This window comes from Mytilus trossulus, chromosome 4, assembly GCF_036588685.1.
Source record: "Mytilus trossulus isolate FHL-02 chromosome 4, PNRI_Mtr1.1.1.hap1, whole genome shotgun sequence".
NCBI lineage: Eukaryota > Metazoa > Mollusca > Bivalvia > Mytilida > Mytilidae > Mytilus > Mytilus trossulus.
In genome coordinates this window covers 82,384,166-82,403,400 of record NC_086376.1, presented here as the reverse complement: position 1 = coordinate 82,403,400, position 19,235 = coordinate 82,384,166, and the positions used below count along the sequence as shown (strand labels likewise).

At 32.4% G+C, this 19,235-nt stretch overlaps 1 protein-coding gene across 1 annotated transcript; it reads left to right on the top strand.

Annotated features, from left to right (window-relative positions):
- The first annotated feature begins 970 nt into the window (after nucleotides 1–970).
- On the top strand, nucleotides 971–18,421 carry LOC134716126 (programmed cell death protein 4-like). The gene is made up of 10 exons (XM_063578911.1): nucleotides 971–1,115; nucleotides 1,211–1,522; nucleotides 9,015–9,118; nucleotides 10,143–10,256; nucleotides 10,659–10,883; nucleotides 12,274–12,486; nucleotides 13,209–13,316; nucleotides 16,728–16,838; nucleotides 17,537–17,676; nucleotides 18,008–18,421. Exons 2-10 carry the CDS (start codon nucleotides 1,219–1,221, stop codon nucleotides 18,069–18,071), a joined length of 1,383 nt encoding a protein of 460 aa, XP_063434981.1. The 5' UTR covers nucleotides 971–1,115; nucleotides 1,211–1,218; the 3' UTR covers nucleotides 18,072–18,421.
- The last annotated feature ends 814 nt before the right edge of the window (nucleotides 18,422–19,235 follow it).

Here is a 19,235-nt window from a genome sequence, read left to right as displayed (position 1 = left end):
TTTTAAGTGTGACACGGGAACATTTATTTTGACAGATATTCATCCAGGAGATACTGTTACCAGAAATTACTTTACAATATCTATAATAAAAAAAATCTCTTCTTTTTTAAAGGTGTTTTTCAAGTTTTCTGTAAATTTTATCTTTCTTTAGAAATATATTTATTCATTTCTTTTAAAACAAAAACAAAAACGTTTTCATTCTAAGAAAAAAAAAAACAATGTCCAATTATATTATTATAGATAAATATTCTATACCTTTAAAATTTCATTCCTTGACCAAACAGGTGAAATCTAACTTGGGTTATATAATGTTACATCATAATATATTGTCAGGTAGACGTGAAAACCAAAAGCAACCAGCTGACATTAAACATCCTGTCAGTGTGTATACATGTATTACCGGAGTTTAAATTTTGTGATATACAAAAGTTTTCATAAATGTACAAATAAATATCTTCTCCTTCCAGTGTCAAATTAGAAGAAGTATGTTTCATTATAAACTCTAGGAAAATATGAATATTATGAAAATTTCTTTAAAAAAATATTTATTGCTTAAAAGGTATTCAAATATTTATATGTTTCTATAATTATTTCAAAGAAATATTCTGAATCAAATTTTGATTTAAATAAATTTCGATCATTGAATATGTTTTTATTGTTATTTATCTTTTAATTCAATATTTAAAGCTAAATCCAGGCAATAAATCGATTTAAAGTTTAAATTGTGTAAAACAAAAGATTTATTATATACATTCCAACAGAGACGTATAATACGATTGACAATATTGTATACCCGATAATATCTATCGACAGAGTTATCGGTCCTGAATAGGACTGATATAGTTGGGTATGTATTCATTTTCATATTTGTAGTTATGTATTAATAGAATTCCAATCAATTGGTGATTGAGTTTACTAAATTATAATCCTGGTACCTTTGATAATAATTATGTGTTGCCCACAGAAAACATTCACCCTAGGCCACTAGGCCAGTATCCTGACTAAGAAAGTGCTACTTATAATTTTGACCAATCAAATTTGTGAATTCGTACCACATGACAAACTGCGCTAAACACAATAACAGCTGATAAACAAGTGAAAGCATAGGAAGGAAGGTAAGCATATTTTGCAAAATATACGAATTGTGCAGCCATCTGCTTGTGATAAGCATATAAATAGATAGTTAAGGATTGCATATTTTACTTTTCAGAGAGTGACATGACGTCAAACGGAGTAATTTCTGAAGAAAATTTCCTCCAAAATGGCGAAGTCGATATAGAAAACGATGAAGTCAATGGCAATATTGGTGAAGATGAGATGGTTTCCTCAATTGACAGTCCTTCTAAAGAAATAAGACTAGTTCATAAAGCAAAAAGATTTCATCGACAAAACTCTGGAGAAGGAAAACCTGGCAATGGAGTGTTACCAAATATCAAACCAAATAATAATAAATCGGTCATTCGTGGCCTAAAAAATAGTCGTAATTCTCGAGATGGCTTGGGTCGAGGACTAGCAAAAAAAGGTATTGATAATCAAAACTACTGTAATATTTCAGGGAACTAGAATATTCAATTGCAAACTATGGATAAACGGTTTATTGCAAAAAAATATTGACCGCATCAGTGTTTGTAAACAAACTAGCCTCGTTTTGAAAATTGTAAATAAGGTAAACACGTGCTTCTGTTTTGATTAAACATCAATCATTTTTTCTTGTGACAAACAATTTATTATACCACATATGCACTTTTTGCAAAATAACATGTTTCCAAATGTTGGTTAACTGTTGTAATGCCATATTTATATCACTAAAGAAAAAGAAAAAATTATATTAGCAAGGATTTATGGTATTAGTAACTATACAAATCCTTGATATTAGAAATGTAAATAGAGGGGGGAAAGGGGGCATTGTCATTTATTTCTCATTCTTGCTGCAAATATAGTGTTAAATAAAATAAGCAGAAGATAACTTCAAGGGAAATCAATTCCTATGATAGATTGGATATTGTTCAACGAAGTACCATGAATTAGCACCGGTCCATGACATATACTTTTAAAAGTGGTCTTATATCTGTAAATCAATATTGTTCATTGTTGCCATTATCTGTCAGAAACGAAAAGATAAGAATAAAAGTGAAAGTGGGATATATAGCAATGAGGTAGCAACCAAACAACAAAAAATACCAAAAGCATGAAGAATCGATACATGTGAGATATTAGTGTGTTAAAGAGGGGTTACCTATGGTTGGTAATGATTATAGTTATGTTTATGCACAATGCACCCTGGATCTTAGGAATGTGCATGTTTCAGGAAACCTATAAGTACTGGTATAGTGCTTAAGGGTAAGCAAAAATGATGATAAGAGCTAAAGGCTCATCATTAATTTTGTCAATCCTGTCAGTCAGTTTTTGTAGGGGGTCATAAATGTTCGAGATCATTATAGTGGATAAATTCTAAACTTCTTGAGAGGGAAAAAAACCCTGATTTGTATCGAGAGTAAACAAGTAGTAGGGATCTGAATTTTGTCTGTTGTCAATTAACTTTCATTTTTAAGCGATCTCAACAGGAAAATTAATTCTGTGGAATTTTGCTACTAACAGTTAGACATTAGAATTTAAACTCAGCATCTTCAATCTATTTGATGGTCAACCTTGCAACCTGATATCTTTTGACATTTAAAAAGACCTGTGATCTTTGTTTTAAAATGTTTAAAACTGTTCAATTTGTTTAAAAGAGACCTGGTGGCCTGAGGCAACTTTTTGAATCTGACCTTGGAACATAAGGGGTAGGTATACTCTTTTGGATCCCCCTGCTATTTAATCTTCAGTTTGTAAGCTACATCTTTATCAAATATGCACCAAAATTAAACATGTTAAATTTACAAAATCAGAAAGACAAAAAAAATTATAAGAAAGAGAGATGAGGGTATAAAAAGACAATCTGAAAATAACATTGCACAACATTTCTAGATTTTGTCTGAAATACTAAATAAGGAGGCCTGTTTTTTTTATCATGAACATTTATTAAATTAATCTGTATGACTGGTGCCCTGTAGCTAGCATGCAAAGGGTAGTTACATTGTATGTTGTTTAAAACAATAATTTCAGACTTACCCTTTGTGACGCACTGAACAACATGTAGGGGTTGTAAGTTTAAACTTTTAAAATTTATTTATTTCATGTCTTTGCACTTCTCTGATGACTCAAACTTCAGATTAAAAGCTGTTTTTATCTGACATGTAAATGAGGCAGAAATCAAGTACACTAAACTAAAGTGATTTCATCAGCCCCCAAAATGTGAATGCATGTGTGTTGAACTTCTAAAATAAGAATTCATGTTATTGTCAGGTATAAGTTACTAGGTGTTTTGTTAAGAGTGTTCTTGACAAAACACAAAAGGTTGACCCTGTACAGTGTAATGGTTATTCAATTTTTTAAATTTTACTTATGTGTCAAAAAGTGATGATTTTGTTTTTAATGTTAAAGTCAGTTTTTCACATAAGATATGTACATGTACCTATGGGCTATGTATGACATTGATTTGTTAAATGATATGAATAGAAGAAGTTGTATGTTGTACCGTAATCTACATATTGAGTGCCCCTAATTAATTTTAAATAACAAAGAGACCATCTGTTTATTGAAATCAGTACTATTATCATGATAACATAAATACAAACAAGGAGATGTGGTTTGACTACCAATGAGTATGAAATTGTGTCCGTCCAAAATAAATCTTGCATCAGAATATCTTTTTCAGTTGTTTGTCAAATTTAACATTGAAAAAGACTAAAAACCATTTTCCTACTTGTACCAATTTTTATTTAGTGTTGAATACATTGACCTAGATTTAGGGTGTTTAATGTTTGTTCCATATATATCCATGTCACATGTAATCTCTATAGATAAAAGTCTTGTTTAAATTTCCATCAATCAGACTTTAAAAGTTGTTTGAATATCTTGATGATCATTATCTAGATATAATTGAATGCATGCAGCTGTTTTACATGTAGTTAAAATTATTGACTTTTGATGTAAAACCTAATTATATAATATTGTGGGGACGATATCTTATAATATAACTCTGATAAAATACACAACAGCTTTGTAGTTTGACGTTTACTAGTTACTAACCAAAAATAAGGAGACGTCACCGTGTGACGTCGACCTTAGATACAATGTGACTTCCGATACGTTGCCGGTCCCGCGGTCTCCTCGACATTCTCGGGGCCTCAAAAAAAATTACTTTACGTAGAAAAGAAAATTGAAATACAATAAATGAATTACATTGAATTAAGATTAAAGTCTCTCAAAATAAAAAAATCACAGTTCTTTGAATTTCACAGATGAACTAACGTAGTTCATAAAACAAAATCGCATACCATTAACAGTCCATCATAATTGCGTAACACATTTTCAAACAAAATATGCTCCATCATACTTAACTCCGAAAGTCCATAAAAATATTTAATGTTCTATTTAATCGTTGTTGTGTTTCCATGGTAACTTTGCATAATCTTTGTCGTCGCGAAATTCTATATAGCTCTCTTTTCCGTGTACTCCTGGAGATTCTATTCCTGTAGCTTCAATCTTCCTAAATGCTTCTAAGTCGTGTTCCTCTGATTTATGTGAAATAAGAACATTGAAAATGCTTGACGCTGTTGATAAGTGTGGTTTTTCTAACGGTCCAGAAAGTAAGTACCCTAATTTCGATTTGACTGCGGTGGGTCCGTTTCCGCGTACAACTTTATCTTCAATTATTTCCCAATAAAAATCGGCTCCAATTAATAGTGAAATTTCGAATGAATCCTGTTGCGTAACTGGATGTGCGAGCTTTAGTCCTTTCAAATAGTTATTGTTCCTGTCAATGTAACGAATGTGGTTCTGTAACGGCATGGCTATCATGGGAACGATTAAAACCTGTATTGGGATTTTATGTCCAGTTTCAGTTTCAACATAAACTGTGGCTTTATCAAGTCGCCTAGCATTTGCGTTGGTTTCTCCGAATGATGAAAGTTGAATATTGTCGGCTCCTTCTCTCTGTAGATTCAATTTACGCGCAAGACTCTCCGTTACAAAAGATCTTTGAGCGCCTTCATCAAACAAAATATTAGTATCAGTGCAATGACGATATGACCAAACGGGGGCCACGGCAGTTTTCAACAATACATTTGAGTGAAATTGTGCTGACGAGTGTAAAATCGTGGAATCTTCTTGTATCCCGGTGTCCTTCACAAGATTTACTATAGTTGATGTAGATGGCGTAGTTTCGTTCTTAGTACAACTGTTTAAAGAATTTCTAGTGTCAGCGTTACTTCTCTTTTCGGGGTCTGCGGTGTGTTTAACTTCGCTACAGAAACTAGTGTGGTGTCTTTTACTGCAGTTACGACATGAGCCTTTTGATTTGCATTCCTTTATGTGATGTTTACCGAGGCAGTTGAAACATAAATGGTTTTGTTTAACGATAGCGAGGCGTTTATCTAAATCGCGTATTTTCGGGCAATTGGCAGGCGAATGAATATCTTTGCAGAAAATACACGGCTTAGCTGTTAAATGGTGATTTACATTTCTAGTACTTGCGTTGTGTTTTCTTTGTGATTTAGCACCGGCGAAAAAGGTTGAAGTCGAAATATCAGTTTCCGTCTGTGAAACTTGTCCGGCTTCCATAATTTGTATTTCCTTAAGTATACTTTTTCTAAGATCTCGTAGTAACCAATTTGTCGTACCATGCTCCCGCGCGAGTTGCTTTCTGATTTCTCTGGGCAGTTTGCTGATTATAATCGGTACTAATAAATTACCGTATGAGTCCTGTGTCTGTCCAAGCGATTCAAGTCCTCTAACTAAACTCTCCATTTTGTCATAAAACATTCTCAGGCTTATGAGGTCACCTCGGGGTGGCGTAATATCAAGCAGTGCTTGTAGGTGTGCTTGTGTGATTTTATGAGTCTGTCCAAATCTCTCTATCAGAACATTAACGGCTTCGGCATAATTAGCGTTAGTTAGAGAAAATCCGGCAATTGTCTGAGCGGCTTCGTTTTCTAATTGGGCCTTCAAATAATTAAACTTTTGAACATCTGTCAATGTTGGGTTGTAATGAACTGCTGATTCATACGAATCCCAAAAGCTTGGCCATTCTAATATATTGCCATTAAATGTAAGTAAAGTTAATTTTGGCAAACGGTGATTGCTGGATATGGCGGACGGGACAGCATAGCTTGACGTAGGAATTGATGTGGTAATTTGGCTTGTCTCTGTTAAAATTCGAGCGGCATCATTTGACTGTGGCAATGACGGGGCGGCATAACTTGTCTGTACAATTTCGGGTGAACGAGTAGGGATGAATGGTGGACTGTCTATATTTAAAACTTGATAAGACGAATGTGATGGTTGATTGGAAATACTAGTAGGTTGTAATGTTTTATCTATGAATATCTTAAAATGTCTCAGTTTAGTAACAAAATTTGTAGTATACTCATCTGTGTCTACGATTTCCGTCTCTATATCCTCTGTTTCCGATGCGTTCTCAATTTGTTCATTCAGTGTCGAGTAACTTCTTCTTCTGTTGTAGATTTTCGTATGTGGCTAACAGCTCCTCTCGGTCGAATTCAGAACTTTCTTTTGCGTCGGCAAATTTTCGTAAAAGTCTGGTAACGGCACTACGATTGCCCGTTCTTCTTGATTTCAGCTTTGGTAGCTCCATTAGTCACGGCACCATAAATGTGGGGACGATATCTTATAATATAACTCTGATAAAATACACAACAGCTTTGTAGTTTGACGTTTACTAGTTACTAACCAAAAATAAGGAGACGTCGCCGTGTGACGTCGACCTTAGATACAATGTGACTTCCGATACGTTGCCGGTCCCGCGGTCTCCTCGACAAATATGATGCATGTATTGACCAAAAAATTATTCATCAATGTTTACTACAGTGGGAAATGATGCAATTGTTCACTGTGTATAGAAGATCTGGAAATTTAAGGATGAACATTTTGTTAGGGTGTTTAATTAGAGGGCAAAATTCTAAACTGTGTAAAAAATAACAAAAATGCAAATGATTGCCCACCCCTATACTTTAATAGGTGCTCCATGATATAATTTGTACAAAATATATAACTGATCTTTCAAATATAAGCAGAGGTAGATATAAGATCTTCTTGTACTATATACCCCTAGATATAAGAGAGTTGACTCTCTCTTGATATTATAGTGTTACATTTTGAGATTAGCATCTCCTTCACTTATAATTTTGCAATTGATGCTTTTAATGTTTTTCAAGAAAAGTGACCATTCAATATATAAATAACATATGGCTGAGAGGGTGATAGAGCAGATTGGTACCCTGAGAAAAAATTGTCAACCGCGGCGAAGCCAAGGTTGACAATGCCTTTTCGAGGGGTTCCAATCTGCTCTATCACCCTCTCAGCTATGTGTTATTTAATTTATTATACTGAATGTTCTGTTATTACTGTCGAATTTTTAAAATTCAAAGTAATAAACCATCCGTATTTAATAAAGAGCACACTTGATCAAACGTCTCCTTGAGGGGTAATAGAGTATTTGCCATAGGAAAGTGTCGTATTGAATAAAGCGCACACTTGATCAAGCGTCTCTGTGAAGGGTGATAGAGTATTTGTCATAGGATAGAGTCGTATTTAATAAAGCACACACTTGATCAAGCATCTCCATGAAGGGTAATAGAGTAAATTGACACCCTCGTATTAGCCAATCAAAATTTGGCATTTTGACATGAAGTATAATAAATTAAATTGACATTCATGCAGCATTCCAGATGTGCCACTTTCTATATTAATCTTAAACTCATTAAATTGTTTATTTCTATTTTTTCTCAACCTAATTGTGAATTTCATGAAATATTTGCAACTTGACTGTATTAAGTAAATACCAATCAGTCTAACTTGAACTTATTTATATAACATTCTTATATAGTTGATAGCCTGATTTAAAATTAATCCTTTTATTTTGATCAATAATTCTTGTTTATCCCTCTTGTTGTTATTTTAATAGTATAATTGAGATTTAAAATGTCACAATATGTTTACAAAGTGGTATTTATAAGCTACTTTTCTGGCTATTACTTCTAGACTGGATTTGGTAACAGGACATCCACAATTGTCAATTCTCCCTGAGTAATACTATAAACTCTGAATGTTATATTGATATTTGATGTTTAGGTTTAATCTTTGCAATCTTCATGATATTTAATTCCTTTCACTTAAATATATTTAAATCATTGCAGTGCTACATGTACAAATGTACATGTAGCTATGCAATTAATCGACATGGCCCACTGATTTGACAAAAAAACAAACAAAAATTGAAAATGCAAGATCTATTGATTCAATGAATACAACACCTTGAATTAACATGCATATGTATGATTAGTGAAAGAGACACATATTTTTTAAATGTTTTATAGTCAAGATAAATTGTGTAACAGAGATATCAAAGCATTTGTTTATTTGCTTCATTGGACATTATTATTTTAATTGCTTGTAATACATTACATAATCAAGTATGTGAAAAGGTGCATAGTCATAAAATAAGAAAAAAGAGGTTATTCAAGTCCTATTATAGCTCTCTGTACATGTCTATATGGTAAGGGTATTGTTCATTGTTGAAGGCTGAACTGTGACCAGTGCTTCTTAGTCCTTGGGTCTTCAGTGGAAACATATAGCTGTCTCATCTGAGTCAAAAGTGAATGTAGATGAGACATATTTTCTGGCAACAGCGACATTTATAACTAATACCATACTATATTATCCCTATTGTTACCTATAAAGTTAACCAAAAAAAAATGTTTTAAGTCTGTCAACTTCATGATGAGACGGCGTGGGCATTGTCCTCTGAACAAGACCTCATTTAAAAGTCATGCATTTTTGAATATTTCCGGAATATGTTTGTTCCAATGTAAATCTACATATAGTGAATAGAATGATAGTGTGGTCTGTAAAACAAGGTTGTACATTTAATTAGATTTATTGTCTGTTAACAGGTGGTGCTGGTGGTAAAGGCACATGGGGTGCCCCAGGGGATGAATTATTTGAGGATGGTAGTTGTAGGGATGCTAAAGATCCTAACTATGACTCAGATAGTCAGGTAAATATACAAATACATGTTTAAGTCTCCGGTATTTAAAAACACACGTAATGAAGATATAATACCTTCAGATGTTGTTAATTTACCCTTATGTGTGACTTTTAAATGTGCATTTTGTCAACAAAGGTTATTTTCATTGAGAAACACCCATGTGGATAATTTTACATGTAAACTTGATATGAGTACTCCTACTCCTAGATTATGTAATAGTCAAGTTATATTTGATTACAAATACTATTCAAACATAAAACCGTTGTTTACACTGCCGTCAATCAGGTGACAATATTGACTGAATCAATGTGTCTAGATTTATCATACGCACAAGTCGCACATTGATTGAAACAATTGGACAACCTTGACATATTTGAGAAAATATTGATTATCTTATTTATGTTTTGTTTTGTTACATGGGTTACCAGTACTTTTCAAATTAATTGCAACATCATAGATCATTAAAAAGAATACAATTAAAGCAAAAAACCAAATCACAGTAATAAAAAGTAGAATACTGATGGGTGTAGTTGTTTACATTACAAAACTGATTATGGTAATTTGAATCATTCATGAACATAATAAAAAATAAGTCTTGAAAACAGTGAAAAATATACATTTGCATGATGGATTGCTACAAGTATACATCTATTGTTTTCCATTCATAGTGAAAATTAGGCACACATGAACAAAAAAAGATACACAATTAGAATGTATTCACTAATTTGAAGAGTTACTGGTAGCAAAGTAACTGTCCTATAGTATTATTATTTTCTAATACGGTAAACTTACATATTTTTGCGAGATTTTGTTAATGTGAATAATGCGACTACTTGAGTATTGCAATATTAAGATTTTGCATTCTACTATCAAATACATATACATGTATCTGTATAGAGCTTTTCCTAAAATCACAATTACTAAACTCACATTTTTGTTAATTCTTTAAAAGTCACAACAATCATGACAATAAATGCACACAATAATTTCTGATCAGAATTTAAGGAATTTAGAAGATTTTTTTGTTTTTTAGGATGAATATGTTGTTGATTCTGTTGAACCTGAGATGACCCAAGAAGAGTTTGTCAAGGTCGTAGAACCAGTATTATTAGAATATTTTGAAAATGGCGACACCCAAGAAGTGGAGGTAAGACTCTTTCAACAGCTCTAGATTAACATGCTGAACTTTTGATATTTAAAGGATATTTTAATAAGGCTCATTAAATATCTTTTTACATGTTTCTCTTTTTTATATATAAGGCTTCTAAAAAATGCTCCAAAAGTTAAGGTGTTTTTTTAGGGAAAGAAGGTGGGTAAATTGAGTATCAAACATGTAATATCCCCATTGTAGACTTCATTCATTATCCATCAGTGCAGTTTGCTTTAATTTGCTATATTTACAAGAATTGCTTTCTGAGTTTAAACATCACTTACACATGTAAGATTTTGTATCTTGACCTGAATATTGGTATTATATTTGTTTCTTATTTTGGGGTTTATTGTTATGTACATGTATCTCAAAAGAACATTGTCCTCATTTCTATTGTAGCAAACATTGAGGGACCATGTTGGTGTTAAAGAAAAAAGGGCAAAAATTTTAGAGCTGGCAGTGAACTTGGCATTAGACCGAAAGGCAACACAACGAGAAATGACATCTGTTTTGATTTCAGATCTCTATGGAAAATTTCTATTACAAAAAGACATCAGTCTTGGATTTGATGATATGCTAAATAGTTTAGCAGATCTAACCATTGATGCACCAGATGCTCCACAAGTATGTGTATACAGTATTCAGTTAAGGGATACACATCTGTAAAGGGAAATAACTCTTTAAATCAATAATTCTCTTGTAATAAACAGTGTTTCATCAATGCTTCTAAGCATCTATTAGAAACATTTAAAAAAATATTATCTGTACCTTAGAAGGTTAGAATATATGTTGGAAAATGGTTTACTTAAACATTCCAGTAATGTTATAGATATGATAGTTTTGTTCCATTACAAAGAACTTTTAACTGTTAGGAGATTGTGTTGCAATGAAATACTGAGTGCTTGTTTCGAGTGTGGAACATTATTTATTTAGCAATTTAAATACAATGGTTAACCCTAATTTACTTGTTGGGTAATAATACTGACATACAGTACTTGTACAATATAAGACATCTTTCCTTCTTAACAGTTAATCAGACATGTCACATTTTGCGGTTATGTTGAAATAAAACACCTGCAAGAGGTTCATTGACTCAATTTACTTCATTATAACTTGTTTTGATACAGGTAAAATTGAGAATGGAAATGGGGAATGTGCCAAAGAGACAACAACCCGACCAAATAAAAAAACAACAGCAGAAGGTCACCAACAGGTCTTCAATGTAGCGAGAAATTCCCACACCCGGAGGCGTCCTTCAGCTGGCCCCTAAACAAATATATACTAGTTCAGTGATAATGAACGCCTTACTAATTTCCAAATTGTACACAAGAAACTAAAATTTAAATAATACAAGACTAACAAAGGCCAGAGGCTCCTGACTTGGGACAGGCGCAAAAATGTGGCGGGGTTAAACATGTTTGTGAGATCTCAACCCTCCCCCTATACCTCTAACCAATGTAGAAAAGTAAAAGCATAACAATACGCACATTAAAATTCAGTTCAAGAGAAGTCCGAGCCTGATGTCAGAAGATGTAACCAAAGAAAATAAACAAAATGACAATAATACATAAATAACAACAGACTACTAGCAGTTAACTGACATGCCAGCCCCAGACTTCAATTAAACTGACTGAAAGATTATGATTTCATCATATGAACATCAGGCACAATCCTTCCCATAAGGGGTTTAGTATCATACCATCATAACATATATGAGAAGAACATAACCCGTGTCATACCAACAACTGTTTTTAGAATAAATGTGTTTAGTTCCGACGCAAAGACCTTATCAGTGACTCAATATTAACGCCAAGTTTATGAGGTGAATACTGACACCTTTGTGCTTTATAAAGAATATTTCCATAAGAAATTGGATGTGAAATACCTGAATATAGGTGTTTTGTTTTGTTTCACTTGGACTTTATTTTAAGTCAAACCAATTTACAACCAACAATCAATTAATCAATCAAAACTTTTCATAGCATCACGGTCAACTTACTTGTTTCTGTTTTAGATCCTGGGACAGTTCATTGCAAGAGCTGTTGCAGATGATTGCCTTGCGCCAAAATTCATTAGCAGTTACAAGGGAAAGGTGGAGTGTCCACACAAACAGGCAGCACTTGATAAAGCTGAACTGTTGTTGAGTCGAAAACATGGCATAGTTCGACTTGACAATATCTGGGGAACAGGAGGGGGAATCCGTCCAGTCAAATTTTTAATAAAGCAGGTAAGTTGTCCTTATTCTTTATACATGTTCCGGTAAAATGTTTTTCTACTGCTTAGATGTCTATAATTACACATACATGTATGGATAGATCCAGACTTAAAAATGTTACTGTTTGCAATAGAAAGACTAGGGTGTAATATATAATTGTGTTTTTGGAAATATTTTACAATTATGTGGGAAAAGATCAATATTGAAAAATAGAAAAAAGATCATCATATTTTTTTTGATTAATGGATATATTTTTTTTTTGTCAATTAAATATTGTGGACAAAAAAAAATGTTATATTTATGCCATTTTAGAAGTCTAATGTAAGAGGACTTCAATGCTTCCTTTTAGTTGGAAGTTGCTTTGACCAATGACATGTTTGTTTCTGTTGAGGAAAACATAAAAAAAAGAAAGGAGGGGGGTGTAAAATTGCTTAAAATGTTTAATTGACATCGATTTTATATATAGATATATATATCCTTATTGGTCAATCAATTTTTCCCAAATTAAGAGGGGGGGGGGGGGGGGGGGGGTCAGTGAAAAAATCTATATGAATTAAGTTTTTTATCCTTCATTGAACTTTTGATGTAGTCCCTTAGACTCAGTTGCTTAGTCACAATAATGGAGCTTCCCTGAATTTATTAAATCTCATGAAATTAAAAGGGACTTATTTGTTTGGAAAAAAAATGGTTGTCCCTCAACAAAAACAAAATGATAATGTGAAATGTATTTTCAGATGGTGTTATTATTGAAAGAGTTACTATCTTCAGGAGATATTCCTGAAGCAACTAGATGTCTTCAAGACTTAGAAGTGCCTCACTTTCACCATGAATTAGTATATGAGGTATGTAGTTAATGTAAATCTGGTGCATAATATGTCAAATTAATATTTTCAAATATATTTCCCAGGTAACATACAGGAACCTGAAAAAGATCTATAAAATTATCAGAAGCTACCAAACATTAAAAATATATATTTGTGACACCACAATTTTTAGCAATTATTAGGGTCTTAATGAAAAAGCTTAAAAGGAGTAGGTCCAGTAAGACCCCTTTTTGGACCCAAAATATAGCAGTTTTACAAAATTGTTAAAACGTAAACTTTTAGTTATTCATTGGACAGTAGAATGCTTCTGCTATATAAATTTGGGCTGATTTTGACAATACAATGCACATATATCAGGTACTAGCACCATTAAGTCAAGCTAAATTACTGAAATCTTCACAATTCTGGCACTTTTGTTAAATTTCAGAGGGTTTTCGTGTAATAGGAAAGTGGCCGCATTCGTGTTCATCCTTAATATTGAAATGCAAGTTGTATTTTATGATAATACATAACATATATAAAAGTTGAAGACAAATGGAAGATGAACACAGATGCAGCCACTTTCATTTTTGACAAAAACCATCCTTAAAGTGACATTTTTCAGCATATTTGGTAGATTTTATACGACCGCAAATTAAAAATTTTGTCGTATATTGCTATCACGTTGGCGTCGTCGTCGTCGTCCGAATACTTTAAGTTTTCCCACTCTAACTTTAGTAAAAGTGAATAGAAATCTATGAAATTTTAACACAAGGTTTATGACCATAAAAGGAAGGTTGGGATTGATTATGAGAGTTTTGGTCCCAACATTTCAGGAATAAGGGGCCAAAAAGGGCCCAAATAAGCATTTTCTTGGTTTTTGCACTATAACTTTAGTTTAAGTAAATAGAAATCAATAAAATTTAAACACAATGTTTATAACCACAAAAGGAAGGTTGGTATTGATTTTGGGAGTTTAGGTCCCAACAGTTTCGGAATTAGGGGCCAAAAAGGGACCCAAATAAGCATTTTTTTTGGTTTTCGCACCATTATAACGTTAGTATAAGTAAATAGAAATCTATGAAATTTAAACACAAGGTTTATGACCATAAAAGGAAGGTTGGTATTGATTTTGGGAGTTTTGGTACTAACAGTTTAGGAATAAGGGGCCCAAAGGGTCCAAAATTAATCTTTGTTTAATTTTCATCAAAAATTGAATAATTGGGGATCTTTGATATGCCGAATCTAACTGTGTATGTAGATTCTCAATTTTTGGTCCCGTTTTCAAATTGGTCTACATTAAGGTCCAAAGGGTCCAAAATTAAAATTAGTTTGATTTTGACAAAAAATGAATCGGTTGGGTTCTTTGATATGCTGAATCTAAAAATGTACTTAGATTCTTGATTATTGGCCCAGTTTTCAAGTTGGTCCAAATCGGGGTCCAAAATTAAACTTTGTTTGATTTCATCAAAAATTGAATAAATGGGGTTCTTTGATATGCCAAATCTAACTGTTTATGTAGATTCTTCATTTTTGGTCCTGTTTTCAAATTGGTCTACATTAAAGTCCAAAGGGTCCAATATTAAACTAAGTTTGATTTTAACAAAAATTGAATTCATGGACCTCTATGATATGCTGAATCTAAACATGTACTTAGATTTTTGATTATGGGCCCAGTTTTCAAGTTGGTCCAAATCAGGATCTAAAATTATTATATTAGTATTGTGCAATAGCAAGTCTTTTCAATTGCACAGTATTGCTCAATGGCAAGAAATACCTAATTGCACAATATTGTGAAATAGCAAATTTTTTTTTAATTAGAGTTATCTTTCTTTGTCCAGAATAGTAAGCAAGAAATATCTTATTGCAGAATATTGTGCAATAGCAAGAATTTTTTTTAATTGGAGTTATCTTTCTTTGTCCAGAATCAACTTAAATCTTTGTTATATACAATATACAATGTATATTCACTTTTTACTATCAACTGATAAATTAAAATAATCTTTACCATTCAGTGATAACAAGCAGTTTTTTTTACATCTTAATATTTTATGATGTATTTAAATGAGTAGTTATTGTTGCAAACTCAATTAGAATATTTTAATTGAGATTAGTTTTGGAATAAGGGAAAGGTGGATGTGATTAAAAAAATTGAGTTCAATTTTTCTCATTTGAAATTTCATAAATAAAAAGAAAATTTCTTCAAACATTTTTTTGAGAGGATTAATATTCAACAGCATAGTGAATTGCTCTAAGAGAAAACAAAAAAATTAAGTTCATTAGAACACATTCATTCTGTGTCAGAAACCTATGCTGTGTCAACTATTTAATCACAATCCAAATTTAGAGCTGAATCCAGCTTGAATGTTGTGTCCATACTTGCCCCAACCGTTCAGGGTTCAACCTCTGCGGTCGTATAAAGCTATCTGGTTCATATTTGAGCTTGAATCCGAGCGTTTTAAATGACTAAATTAGTTAAAATCTTTCACATAAACTAATTGAATCAAATAAAATAGACACTTAAGTGTTTAAAAAGGGGTCAACATCTTTCATCAGATGAACCTGAAATTTGAGGCTAAAATCGGTCCTTACCGGACCTACTCTTTTGGAGGTGAATGCTATTACAATGCATTTCATGTAAGACAGGATTTTTCTCTAAAGCTTTGCTATCTCAGGTTCATGTACTACAGGGTTCAATTTTACTTTGTTATACCACATTTCAATGGATAATTGATAATGTAAAGTTTATATAATACATGTACTTGTATCAAAACTTGCAACATGATTTCAGTCATTATCAGAAAAACAGGCCAGATATTTTAAGTCCATTCACTTTTCTAATGATTATAATTAAGGAATAACAGTACTGTAGTTGAAGAGTTGCCACCGTCAACTAAAATTGACGGTCGCAAATGCAGTTTTACTGGCGACGCGTAGCGGAGACAGTAAAATTTTGATTTGCGACCGTCAAATCAAAATTGACGGTGGCAACTCTTTAACTACAGTACTGTTATTTCGATTCTAATGCATTCAAAAAGAAATAATACGATAAAACTTGAAAAAAGGTCTAATTTTTGACAAATAAAAAAATCCGCAAAACTTCATGAATGATATTGGCGCAAAAACATCATGGCTAAATGTGACGTCATACAAATGAAATTACACACTGGAGATTATTACGTTACCTGTACGATTCAAATTCGGATAAAATTACATTAAAACAGCGAATTCAAGGTAGGTGTTGTTTTATTTTCGATTATATAGTAGTAATCGAACATATGTTGATTCAACAATTCAAAATGGCGGGTCCATACGAATTGCATTAGAATTGATAATCAGTATTTGACAAGAATATGATTTTGAAATATGACATATATATGACCGACAGTCAAATATTTTAAATACATTTGTCATGCCCAGTTTTGATATAGTTTTATATTTCTTTTTTAGGCAACAGTTATGATACTTGAAGATTCCACTGAAAGGGCAGCTCATAGAATGTGTGATTTCCTGAAGTCATTGGCACAAAGTGTGATTATCACACCAGAACAAATGGCAGTGGTCAGTATCAAAAGTTATTGACAAAGCTGATAGAATAAGTCTGCTGCACACTCAATCAATTTGAAGGATAATTTTATTTATCAGTATAGGTTCAACTAGGCCAGACCCTCAAGTTGAAAATTTTATATCGTTTGATCAATTGAGAAATAAGGGAATATGGTATATAATAATATAATATAACTAATAAGACACCTATCCACCATTTGCAACTGTGTTTAAAAAAAAAATCTGACTTTTTACCAAAAAATTCTGTACAATTTAAGATCAATTTCAATCACAAGTTTGTTGGGGTAAAGATTGCATTTATACATTTAGACAATCAAAATCAGTTCAATGTGGCTGACTTGAAAGTTGTCAATTTTCTAAACTGCATCACTACGTTGTGATAAGCACAATACAATGCATGGATCATAACATGTATGCCCAGATATTCAAGTAACAACATGATGACATACTTGTCAAGAAATGCAAGGTGCAGGAATTTAGTTAATACTGGTCTTAAAAAAATATAAATTTTATTGTAAAAGTAATCTTTTAAATTGGAGTTCATATCGTAGAATTGTGTCAAATACTTTATTAATACAATGCAATGTTTAATTTTAAATTCCCACTGCTTAATTTAAGCAATCTATATGTACCCTACAGTGCTGACACATTTTGATTTTGTGAAGTTGATGACAACAAATTTTCCATTTTAGGGATTCCGAAGGGTATTTGATTCAATGCCCGACATCTGTTTGGATGTACCCAATGCATATAATCTGTTGGAGAGATTTGTCACAATGTGTCATAGAGATAAAGTCGTCAGTTCTGACGTATTCCAGGAACTACCTCTAAGGTAAAAAAAATATATTAGAGGCAGCTCTTCTTTGGTGATATTGATGTGTATTCTATAAATGCTTGCATACTTTTTTTGGTACTTTTGAAAAATTACGTTAAAATCACTTTTTTTCTTTAACCTTTCTGTTTCAGGTCAAAAAATTTGATTTTACTTTTAAACTGGACTTGCCAAGCTCTCTAATTGGAAATTAATTAGAAATTAATTAGATAAGATTTAAAATATTTGCATTACCGAAATTCGTTGAAGTAAATGTTGTGTAGTAAGTTGGTCTTTAAAAGTTTTCAATTTTGAAGAAATGTCTTATTTTAAATCAATTTTATCATTTCAGGGGAAGAAAAAGGTTTGTCTCAGAGGGTGATGGTGGAAGAATAAAACCTACGGTGTTGTCATAGTAACCATTGACAGACATTTAACACCTTATCGGCTGTAAAAGTGCTATAATATTTTACAAAGTGCTACAGTTATAGGAAGTTTCTTTCAATTTTTGCAATTTTACATGACGATCGTTCCAGCATGACGGCAAATGGCTTGATTCCCATATCAATTATGGTGGGTGGTAGATGATGATGAAATAATGTATTAAATTTCACAGGAGTTTTAATGTGTAGATAATGGATAAAATTAATTATGCCGCGTATGGTTGATTCATTTATTTTTTCGTATTTTGTATAAATTTGATGAATGTGTACATTATAAACCTTTATCTGATTGTTGATACTGTTATTAAAGAATGAAAAAAGTACTTTTTTGTCATGTAGACCAGAAGTTGAAAATTTTCCGCCACTCCCTCTGCTTTCAAGCAAAAAAGTTGTCTAATTCTAATCGATTTAATGATTTCCATTTTAACACTTGGGACTCTTAGTTTAATAGCTTTCTTTTGCAACCCTTGAGGCTCTATCAGGAAATCATGATAGAAAATACAAGCCCTGGAATATGGTATCAACTGGGAATTCTATACTCTTTTATGCACTCACTGGTGGAATTTTGCTACATGGAAATTTTACAATTGGGTAGCTGATATATCTTATTTTCTTAGTTTCATCTTCAACCAACCCTCATTGTCAATTTCTAGATACAAATCAAGATATGAGGCATACTCAATTGTATCTGTTGTATTCCTTTTATTTCAAGTTCGATGTGAAGGATTCTTGAACATAACCTGCAAATGGTGAATTATTTTGTTAGACTAAATAAACCATAGGTCAACTATGTTTGGTGTATGGAATGATTGTAAGATGTACATATCTGTTTGCAGATTTGGTCTGACCTTGACCTTAATTTCATGGTTGTGTGGACAAATGTTTACTTTTTTGTGGTTTAGTCGATTTATCAGATACTGTTAAAGAGTAGTGAAAGATATGAGAGGGTCATTCAAACTTATAGATCATCAATAAACTGACAACACCATGGCTGTTTAAAAAAGAAAAGGACAAATAATAATACACATGATACAACATAGAAAACTATAGAATAAGCAACACTAACACCACCAAAAACTTAGAGCGATTTCAGGTGGTTATGAAGGGTAAGCAGATCCTGCTCCACATGTGGCATCC

Bases quoted from the DNA above. Each gene is read 5' to 3' on its own strand.
- LOC134716126 (XM_063578911.1), top strand. From the start codon at position 1,219: ATGACGTCAAACGGAGTAATTTCTGAAGAAAATTTCCTCCAAAATGGC. The intron at 1,523-9,014 runs GTATTGATAATC...GTCTGTTAACAG, and splicing joins TCGAGGACTAGCAAAAAAAG to GTGGTGCTGGTGGTAAAGGC. The intron at 10,257-10,658 runs GTAAGACTCTTT...TTTCTATTGTAG, and splicing joins GCGACACCCAAGAAGTGGAG to CAAACATTGAGGGACCATGT.